Here is a 10,668-nt window from a genome sequence, read left to right on the forward strand (position 1 = left end):
AAAACTATTTTATCGTCTTATTTCAAGTAAATATTATCTAACTATCTTATTTTAAGAGTAGAAATACTCATTCCATTGGCAAATCATCTTATTTACCTGCTCAAATTAAGGCTAAATATACTTAATTTAAGCCATTTTTTTACTTATTTCTGGATTGTTTTTGCAGTGTAGTTACAATAGATCACAGCAGAACTCTAAAGGAATTTATGAGGAGTAATCTGTTGCATGATACATTGATACACACACATTTCTTCATCCTGGAACCTTACAAGGAATATTTTCACAAGTCTACTAAAGATAATACACAAGTTTAATACTGGATAGGAACCCACTAGGCACCACTAGGTGGATTCCTATTAGAGCAGAATCCCACTGCCTTCACTCTGGGTTCATGAGCAAGACCCTTAACCACTGATAGCTCCCAGGGCGCTGGACAATGGCAGCCCACTGTTCCCCAAGGGGGTGGGTTAAATTTAGAGGTAAATTTCTCCAATGTGAGAGCAATATCGATAATTATATTATTATAAACTGTAATGCTCCAACACTCGTGTTATTTGTTAGCCGTTGGGTAACCATATAGACTATGTTATTCCTTCCACAGAACACTCTTGTGATTGACACTCCCAGAATTCGGAAGCAGACCCGCCAGTACTCCAGTTTACGCGGTGAAGGAGGCGACCTGTCCGATTTGGACAGTGACGACGAGTATCCGCCCGCCAATTCCAGACACTCGCGGTCATCTCGCCGCTCCGACCGCCACAGTGGGGGAGGTTACGGTCGCACCGACTGTTTCCGAGTGGAGAAACACCTGCTTGTCTACGGGTATGAAAAAAATCTGTGGTGCATCGTGATGTTTAGTGGATTATTATTTTTTTTTTTTTATGCCATTTTCACCTGTTTCATCCTCTTAGATGGGGCCGCTGGAGGGATATCTTGGCTCATGCCAGATGTAAAAGGCGTCTGAGTGAACGTGATGTAGAAACCATCTGCCGTGTCATTCTGGTCTTCTGTCTCATGCACTATCGTGGTGATGAGAACATCAAGAGCTTCATCTGGGAGCTGATTACTCCACCAGAAAATGGCCGAGAACCCCAAACACTACTGAACCACTCTGGTAGGAAGCCCATCTTGCATTGTTGGCTTACTTGGCAAAAAAAAAAGGGTCTCAAAGGCAAAACATTTTGAATTTTTTTTTTTTTTTTTTTTTTTTTTTTACTGCTTAGGTCTTTCTATCCCGGTTCCAAGAGGCAGGAAAGGTAAGAGAGTCAAGGCCCAGAGCACCTTTGATGTCCAGAAGGTGGAGTGGATCCGCAAATATAATCCCGACACTTTGCTGCTGGACGACAGCTACCGCAAACACCTGAAGCACCAGTGCAACAAGTAGGTGAAAGCTAATCAGGAGTAGATGCACAACATACCCCACTACATCCATCATAATGTCCATAAAGAATTTGGTTCAAAAATGTGTGAAAGCTTCTTCTGAGCTCTTTTAACATCAAATTCCCCCGTCTTTTCTCAGAGTGTTGCTCAGGGTCCGTATGCTCTACTACCTGAAGCAGGAGGTCATTGGAGACCATGCAGATTCTGTCCTGAAAGGAGCTGACATTCGGTAACAAATGTTCTGCTCTCGTTTACTACAGTTCATCGTCATGAACTCCATTTAATGGTTTATGTTTTTGTCTTTAGGGATGTTGATATCTGGATGCCAGAGATGGAACAGCAGGAGGTACCTGCTGCCTGGTGGGACTCAGACGCAGACCGCTCGCTGCTCGCTGGTGTCTTCAAACATGGTAGGTCTGGTTGGATATCTTCTGCTGCTCCCTTTGAGGCTGTTCGGGTCTACTAGTCTGTTGTTAAATAGTTGTAACCTGCATTCTGTATATTCATCATTTACCAGCCTTGGTTTTAAACTTTGCTTCCCAGGTTATGAGATGTACACTACCATGCGTGCCGATCCCTGCCTCTGCTTCGTGGAAAGAGTTGGTCGGCCTGACGACAAGGCAATTGATGCTGAGCAGCACACCGGGGACACCGAGCTGGGAGATGAGTGAGTATCATTTATTTATTACAGCAATGCACAATATTCAAACTCAAAGCAGAATAATATTAAAACTGCGGATTCAATGTTTGTTTTTAATGTATAAGGAATCCATTTCTTAAAGCTTTGCTATAATTAGAAATCATATAGACTTCTCTAGCTTCGACTGATTTGGATGTCTGTCCGTCCATTCTTATTTATTCCGGTTTCATTTTGAAATATTGGTAAAATTGTTACCAAGAAGCTCTTGTTCTGACCCCGTCTTTTTCTTTCTTCTTTCTCCTCGACTCTTACATTTTTTTTGTTTAGTGCCGACTTTGATAAGTTTTCAGAAGATCCCGAGTTCAAGCCAGCATCTAGAGTCTCCAAAGATCTTTTTGATGAGGTACTTATGTGTAACATTTTTCTTCCTATGTCCATAAATGTAACGGAAGATTCTGGTCATTCATCCGATCCTCACTTGATTTTTCTTACAGCCTGACTCTATGAACGTTGACGATGAGATTTCAGTGGAAGACAAGACGGTACCAACAGTAACAGAAAGCTCAACGAGTCAGAGTGGAGTGTGCGAGTGGCCCTCAAGCTCGTCGCTAACTGCACGGTTGAGGCGACTGATCACAGCGTACCAGCGCAGCTACAGACAGGAGCAGCTGAAGATGGAAGCCGAGGCCAAAGGTGACCGCAGACGGAGGCGGTGCGAACAGGCCAGCAAGCTAAAGGAAATCGCACGGCAGGAACGACAACAAAGGTTCACTGTTAATCCATCATAATCGATTTAGTGATTGAAACAAGATAGGTTTTTAGATTTTAGGATTCTATTTAACATTGGATTTGGGAATTAAATGAAAAGATTCCCAATTTGTGCTCCAGCTCTCTGTTAGTGGAACTTATTGTCCTGTTTCACTTTTTTAAATGATCTAAATGGAGCCTGTCACGTCATCCTCACAGGTGGACGCGGAGAGAAGAGAGTGATTTCTACCGCGTGGTGTCCACGTTTGGAGTAGAGAAGATTAAGAAGGAGCCCGGCATTTCAGAGGAGGGAGAGGTGGAGTTCGACTGGAACCGTTTCCGAACTTTCGCCCGCCTGGATAAAAAAACCGACGAGAGCCTCAGTCGATACTTCCGTTCATTCCTCGCAATGTGCCGGAGAGTGTGCCACCTCCGCCCAGGTCGTGGTGAAGGTAATTACACTTTCTTTTCTCATTTCATGACCTATTTATATTCTGAATCATCTGCTTTAGCTAGTCTTCTTTCTGACTGATGTAGAGCTGATCTACTGATTCCCATTTTGGTCAGTTGGTTATTTTTAGAGATTAAAGCTCAAAAGAGAGAAAAATACCTGGATATTCTATTATTACAATAGAAGTTAGGGTTAGGGTTAGAACTAACCCTAACCCTAACAAAATTAATTACAAGATCCTGCTGCTAAAATGTCTGATTTTTATTAATGAAATAGAAATAATGGCATTAGATATAAAGGGAAGATTTTTTTGTTTTTTAACCAGTGCTAGTATGTAGTGACTCTCCTTAATTACCCCTTTAAGCCGCAGTTACAAAATATTTTCATCCTTCGCAGATCCTTCAGAGCTGACTCAAACTGTGGCTCCCATCACTGAAGAACGTGCCTCCCGTACTCTGTACCGCATCAGCCTTCTGCGCCGCCTTCGTGAGCGAGTCCTCCCTCACCCCTCCCTGGAGGAGCGTCTCCTCTTGGCCCCACGCAGCTCTGAGCTGCCTGCTTGGTGGACCATGCCCGACCACGATCGGCAGCTAATGCTCGGCGCCGCACTGCACGGCGTCAGCCGTACTGAGCTTTCCATCTTCCCGGACCCGCAGTTCACTTTCAGCTCGGCTCGCGACGAGTTCATCCAGAACCAGCAGGCTCTACCGCCCCCTCCTCCTCCTCCACCTCCACCAATCATGACACTCGGCCAGCCTAAGATGGAGTTGGACTTAACGAGTATGAAGCGGGAGGAAACAGATGAGAGCGCTCGACTGTTTGGGGGGGGTATGAGTACTGAGCTGCAGAGCACACCTTTGAGTCACCACGCTGTCAAAGTGCAAGGTCAGGACTGGAGCTTTAAGAGCAGCAGGGAACGATCGGAAAAAGCAGGAAGAAAAGGTGGAGGAGGGTCCGACTCGGATTCGGATTCTGACTCGGGGTCTTCGTCCTCGGAGCGATCCGGGAGCAGCGATGACAGCGGAGACAGCGACGAGGAGGTAGAAGGAAGTAAGTTCACGATTTAAATAATTAAAAAAAAGAAAATCAATACTGCTGTAAAAAAAAGGAAACAAAAAAATTAATATCTACACCGTTTTAGGGGGTATGAAGGTGGGAGATGTGGATGAAGAAAATAGCTTACTCTCCATGACTCCGTCTCAGGATAGCATACTTCCACCTGAACCTATCCGAGTCGAGTGGCCCAAGGTAGTTAAAAGGAAAACATTTTATTTGTGCGTCTGGACTGGATTCTGCTGGGGAGCAAACTGATAATGGTGCGTTTGGCGTTTCAGGACCGTGTGCTGATCAACCGCCTGGATAACCTGTGCACCCTCGTGCTGACCGGCCAGTGGCCCTCGGGCCGACGTTACATTCCTGAAGCTCAGCTCAACCCGAGCTCAGAGCTGTTGGGAGAGGAGATGGCCTACCCCAGGGTCATCCGTAAACCCATCAGCACACCGGGGGGCATCGGGCCGGAGGGAGAAGACGGAGAGTTCACAGTCAAACTCCTCAAGGTGACATCATGGACGCAGTTTTTACTACATTACTGTAACATATTTACATCATTGGAAAAAATAGCTTTTATAACCACCTTTAAGAGTCCTGTAGATCCTAAAGCTGAGAACCTAATGGAGCTAAGGTCAAAGGGGTCATATCTTTAACTTTAACACCCCTCTTTTCAGGAAGAAGGCCTGAAGCTGACGTTCTCCAAGCAGGCGCTAATGCCCAACGGGTCAGGTGGAGAGAGCAGCGGACGAAAGAAGCGGAAAGACCAAGAGGTAAATCAGACTCATCTCTATTTACTCCATCGTTTCACCTTTAAATTAAACTTTGACCCTTTGATATTGTTTATATTTGGAGCTGAGGCATCAACATGTGACATCACACCATGTGGGGTGGAGAGCGATGCTCTGAAACAGATGTGTTATCTAACTAGGCTGATTTTTAACTTTGATCCCGTAAAGCAGAAACTAGGCTGACCAAGCTCCCTAATCTTTCAGCTGTCAGAGTTTGACGAACTCGATTCACTGGAACGTACCCCTCGACGAAGGGACCCTCCCACCTGGTTGAAAGAGAATCCAGATTATGAGGTGGAAGGAGACATGTTGGAGGTAACTTAATGACGCCTGAATGTTTGATCTTCTAATCCGGGCTTCAGGCTTGTATTTAAATGCTTCCAGGATGATGATTTAGTTTTACTTTTTGTCAACCAGCTGCTGGTTAACAGGAGCAAAAGGAAGAGGAGACGGCGAGCAAATAAACCTCTGACAGGCACTGAGAAGGTCAAAGTGATCAACATGCTGACAGGAAAGAAGGTGGGTTACAGCTGTACAGTCTCTAGTTCAGTGTTATTATAGGCTGTTCTCAGTAGAGCTCAGGTCTGGATAAGAGCAGAGGATATTTGTTTACTTAGTTTATGTCCTGCTTTGTTGTTTTCATCTGTTCTTTTTTAATCCTTGTTTCTTTTATTCTGCCTTGTTCTCTCCTTCCTACCTTATGTGTGTATTTGCTTCTGCCCTCTTCCTCTTATTTCCATGTTTTCTCATGTTTGCCCCTTTTGTCGCTGTATTTGTCCATGTGTCCTTAGTTCTCTTACCTAATCTTATTCATTATTTCCTTCAGTTCTTTCCTTATTTTTCCACCTTAGCTGCATTCCTTTTTTATTTCTTGTCTTTCTATCCTTCCCTTACACTCTCCATCCCTCCTATTTTTCATTACTTTCCCTCCTTGTGTCCTACCTTCCTTCCATTCTTAAGCTTCGGTTTCTGGGGTTTCTTATTTTTCAGCTCCCAGTTATATCAGAAATATCTATCATAAAAAATATGACAAACTATAAAAGCACTTGGAGAGTGCAGACCTTCGACAAGCAACAAATTTTACCCCAAATTGTGGCTTAGACCTTTAGCAAAAACTCACACATAATCTGAATCATTACCGGATTTAAATTAATTGTTCCTTGGCGTGAGGCACACCTCTGGTAAATAAAAAACACATTTCCATAAAATCTGTTCATAAGTTTCCAATTGATCCTGCTCACACACCAACAACATTCCCTTTTCTTGGGTTTTTGACTTCAGCAAAATACTTCCATGCTGAAGCTGTCAATAGTCACTGCTGCCACCTTCTGGTGTAATGTGGAACTGCTTTTTCGACTAATATACCTTTTTTACAATGTTAGAGAATCTTTTAAAAATTCCTGTATCCAGATTATATGGAAGAGGATTAGGGCCACTGAAAAAAAAAAAAGTTAACTGATTTTTTTTTTACATTTTATTTCAGTTTAACATGGGGAACCAAAATTGAATTGATTGTTCCTTGGCATGAAGGACACCGCTGATAAAACATGGAATTAAAATCCATCCATAGCTTTCAAGTTATCCCGTACACAAACACACTAACTATCCTAAAAATATAACCTCCTTGGCGGAGTGTTTTATATTTAAAAAAGAAGTGAGAATTCAGAAAAGGTCTGTATTTTATAGCAACCCTGAACCAAGTAACATTCAGACATCTCTCTCCAGGTTGGAGCTGCTTTCTCGCCGATGCTTCAGGATCTAAAGGAGTATCTGGAGGAGAATCCTAATATCGCCGTTTCACCCGAGTGGTCTGAAACCGTTCAAAAATCTGTACGCAAGACATTTAATTTTTAATGCAGCAAAATCTGATTAATTTTAAGAAAATGTTTTCTCTGTTTTTCAGCATAAATTAATTTGACGTGGATCTTTCTGTTCCTCCTGCAGGGTCTGCTGCCTGAATCCCTCTTCCACCGCCTGCTGTCAGAGAATTCAGAGATTCCAAAGAAAAGTCACCGGCGGCGTCACCACCACCATCACCACCACCACCACCATCATTACCACACTCCTGACCCCACGCCTGAAGACCCTAACTTGGACGGAGTAGAAGAAGAGACTCTGGTTTCCGACGGAGCCTACATGATGGACGAGGAGGACTTGGAGACGCCCCATCACTTCCTCACCAGCCCGGACTTTGACGTTAAAATGGGGGGCGGTGACAGCCTCTCTCAAGGCGACTACGACAGCTCGGATCAAGAAGCGCTACTGGAAGACGTCATCCTGGCGCCGAAGGACTCTGACTCCTCATCAAGCTCAGAAGACTGAACTCCAAATACATCTGACTTATCCCCCCTCTTTCCAAATGAAATCATGTTATTCCGAAATTTTCTTTTTTTACCAACATGTAACAAATCAAGCATTGTTTTTGTTTTTGCTACCTTCATTCTTTATTTTCTTTCTTTGGGATTATTTCTGTGTAAGGAGCAGGTGTGCATCCACCCATTTTATTCTAACCCCTCCCCCATCGCTCCGTTTTTGCACCGAGCTCTTTTCGATCTTCCTCATGACGTTGCTGAACTGAGCGGCCTCTCTTCTCCACTCGTACTTTTTCATCTCTTCCATCCAAACCCATGAATTCCCATCACATTCCCAGACGTGACCAAAAGAGGACCCTTGCTGTATAGACACACTTTTCATATCTTTAAAAAGAGAAGAAAAAAAAAAAACCTCAAAGCTGGTCCTCGAGAGCTACATGAAACTGGACGCGTACTGAGCAAAGCCTGATCCCTCATTCCCTCTCTCCCCTTTGATCTCCTTCGGTCGGCCTCTCTTCGGACAAGACTGTAAACCAAGAGGGGATCCGGTGTGTGGATAGACTTTAGTGTCTTTACTCTGCGTAAGGGTTGTGGGCTGAGAAGGGAGGGAGGGAGGGGTTAAAGTGGCGTATTAGTTACTGAAGCGGTTTAAGGGGGGGTGTGTGTGTATTGTATAATGTAGAGCTCATCAGTTTTGTACTATGGTGCAAAGATGACAGCTGTGAGTTATTCTTGTTTTATGATCTGACTGTATCTGTGATATGAATAACAGCAATCTACAGTGAAAAAAACCTCCCAGTGTGCATCGTCTTTTTAAAAACAGCCCAGAGTAAAATAACTTGAACTGGTTTCATGTTTTTTTGCTTGTTTCAAAGGATTTTCTGTTTTCAACACTTAATAATTTCAACTATATAAAATCTGGAAGTTCAATTTACTACAAATGTTTGCAAACATTTTTAATATATGAGGGAAAAAATCCAAAATAATCAATTTGCAAAGAAAAGGTTTTGATAACTACAAATCTAATAAAACAGAAAAAACTAAGCAGGAGGGGGGAAAAAAATCCAATTTTGCCAAACTTATTTGGTCATTTTACATCACTTACCGTATATGAATTAAACCTTCCTTTCCTATTCAGTGGAGTTAAATAAGTTGACCACCTTTCTGCAGCTTCAACTCTTCTTAGAATTTTATATTATTCTTCCAGGGGTGTATGGAGGTCAGACACTGAAGGAATCCGCTTTTATTCATTTCATCCTTGTGTGGTATGATTTTTCTATTACAGGAAACACAAAGCTGAACTTCTAACGCATTAATTCAATTTCAATTCAGTTTATTTATATAGCGCCAATTCACAACACGTCATCTCAAGGCACTTCACAGTTCACCAGATCATACAGTGAAATCGATTCAAAGTTTTCTATCTTTGATTGCATCAACTCATTGACTCAAATGCAATCCCTCACATTAAGCATGCTTGTAGCGACAGTGGAGAGGAAAAACTCCCTTTTAACAGGAAGAAACCTCCATCAGAACCAGGCTCAGTGTGAGCGGCCATCTGCCGCGGCCGACTGGGGTTCAAGGAGATAGAACCAGAGATAAAGGGATCTTACTTTTCAAACTTGTATATATAACAAAGGGCAAAATGAAAGCCTTACAAGGTTACATAAAGTTGAAACCTACGTTTTTTAGAATTTTTCCTCCCCTTAAACTAATCGCATCATCTTAAAAATGTATATCTTACAAAGTTTTTCTTCCTAGACCACTATTTCAATCATGTCTAGTTCACTTTTGTAACAAGCTGTAACATTTTGCCATCAGCAAAGTCACGTCATTTGCCTTAAATATAACACCTTATCAGAATTAAACTACCTTAATGTAGCACTTATAGACGCACTTAAAAAGCTCGTGTGGGGAAAAAAAAAACATGACGTGCCCCGATGTATGTTTTTAATTCGATTCAAAAGTACATTATTGTACATTATTGATATTAAAGTCAAATTTTATAACTCAGAATTGCTGTTTTTTATGGCATAACATGTCTTGGTTTCTCTGCTGTTGAAACTGGCTGACTCCTATTACACAATTACCGTATTTTGCACTGAACTTCCGTTTTACCAAAAGCCCTTGAATGCAACACAGTTCCACCGTGTACCCACAGAGGGCGCTAGCAGTCTTGCATTGATGTGCATGCTTGTTTTGGGCCTTTATAAACTTTAGCCTGTCTATGGACCAACACTTTTATTCTGCTGATTAAAACAGGCTTTTTGCAGCTGTTTGTCATTTTAAATCGTATAATTTTAATCCAGTTAAGGTTGAAAGCCAAATTCTTTAAATATCTGCTTCAACAGTAGAAAAACCGCTAACCGCCTGGTTGATGCTAGCTAGCAGCGATTGTTCAAGATGTTACAACCAGTCTGTGGGACGATTTAAGAAATATCCGCTTCACGTATGAAAAATGGGACCTTTTTTTTAGAGTAACCAGTAAAAAAATGGATCTTAAATTTTATTCCGAGCTGCCAGATGGCTGCTCTTCAAATGTTGATGCGGAGTTTATGGAGACTCAGGAATACGGTGGTTATTCTGGGGAGAACAAGGTAAGGTTCGGTGCATCGGAGCCTTAGATGTGTATATTATAAAGTACCGTGGGTTTATCTGTGAGTGAAATGTTATTTATTTGCTGCAGTTTTCAGAAAGCAGCGACAGCTATCTGGCTATCAGTGGAGCTGGGCATCATTTCTTATCCGCAGAGGTTAGTGATCAAACTTTAGGGGCGTTTCATCTGCCTTATATGATGCCGTGTTTTTAATGACTGAAACCATCCCTCTTGTTTTGCCCCCTTACAGCAGACATTTCACACTCCTAGTCTCGGAGATGAAGTTTTCGAGATCCCCCCGATCTCCCTGGATCCAGACCAGGCTCTGAGCATCAGCGACTCCCACTTTGATCTGACCGATGGCTCTGACGACAACAGCGGCTCTTCCGGTCCCAGAAACCTGGTGAGCAACCTGGTGGTGGAGGCAAATGATCCATCCTTCGCCTCCACCTTTGTAAACACAGGATCCCAAAGTCTGGAGCAGCTGAACCTTGGAGCAATGGGCCAAGCTGGAGGAGGAGGGCTGATAAGCTCCTCTGCCCTGGTGAGTGATTCACTCTGGATCAGTAGGCTTCCTATTCACAGGCTTTATACAGGGTTATTTAATGCTTTTTATTGCTTCTTTAATGCTATTAGAAACCATTTAAATGCCATCAACAAGTACCCATGTCTTATATATATATATATATATATATATATATATA

The 10,668-nt window shown here is 42.6% G+C and overlaps 2 protein-coding genes across 4 annotated transcripts in view; both read left to right on the forward strand.

Annotated features, from left to right (window-relative positions):
• Positions 1-8,161, forward strand: part of chd8 (chromodomain helicase DNA binding protein 8) — a 23,916-nt gene extending 15,755 nt beyond the window's left edge. For 2 of the 3 annotated variants that reach the window (XM_015379448.1, XM_015379447.1), the window contains 17 exons: positions 602-822; positions 912-1,114; positions 1,224-1,380; positions 1,520-1,609; positions 1,687-1,790; positions 1,924-2,047; positions 2,348-2,423; positions 2,515-2,786; positions 2,987-3,219; positions 3,615-4,268; positions 4,360-4,466; positions 4,553-4,774; positions 4,943-5,038; positions 5,261-5,371; positions 5,474-5,575; positions 6,782-6,886; positions 7,001-8,161. In XM_015379448.1, the coding sequence (XP_015234934.1) occupies positions 602-822; positions 912-1,114; positions 1,224-1,380; positions 1,520-1,609; positions 1,687-1,790; positions 1,924-2,047; positions 2,348-2,423; positions 2,515-2,786; positions 2,987-3,219; positions 3,615-4,268; positions 4,360-4,466; positions 4,553-4,774; positions 4,943-5,038; positions 5,261-5,371; positions 5,474-5,575; positions 6,782-6,886; positions 7,001-7,378 (3,255 nt within the window). In that variant the 3' untranslated portion in view covers positions 7,379-8,161. The remainder of the gene's footprint in view (positions 1-601; positions 823-911; positions 1,115-1,223; positions 1,381-1,519; positions 1,610-1,686; positions 1,791-1,923; positions 2,048-2,347; positions 2,424-2,514; positions 2,787-2,986; positions 3,220-3,614; positions 4,269-4,359; positions 4,467-4,552; positions 4,775-4,942; positions 5,039-5,260; positions 5,372-5,473; positions 5,576-6,781; positions 6,887-7,000) is intronic. The other variant, XM_015379446.1, reaches the window with a different exon arrangement.
• Positions 8,162-9,530: 1,369 nt separating this feature from the next.
• LOC107087723 (TOX high mobility group box family member 4-A-like) overlaps positions 9,531-10,668 on the forward strand; it is a 6,992-nt gene continuing 5,854 nt past the window's right edge. Inside the window, exons 1-3 of the mRNA XM_015379449.1 lie at positions 9,531-9,965; positions 10,055-10,120; positions 10,215-10,508. Coding sequence (XP_015234935.1) covers positions 9,861-9,965; positions 10,055-10,120; positions 10,215-10,508 — 465 coding nt within the window. The 5' untranslated portion in view covers positions 9,531-9,860. The remainder of the gene's footprint in view (positions 9,966-10,054; positions 10,121-10,214; positions 10,509-10,668) is intronic.

The sequence above is a fragment of the Cyprinodon variegatus genome, unplaced genomic scaffold (assembly GCF_000732505.1).
Source record: "Cyprinodon variegatus isolate N-32 unplaced genomic scaffold, C_variegatus-1.0 Scaffold192, whole genome shotgun sequence".
Lineage (NCBI taxonomy): Eukaryota > Metazoa > Chordata > Actinopteri > Cyprinodontiformes > Cyprinodontidae > Cyprinodon > Cyprinodon variegatus.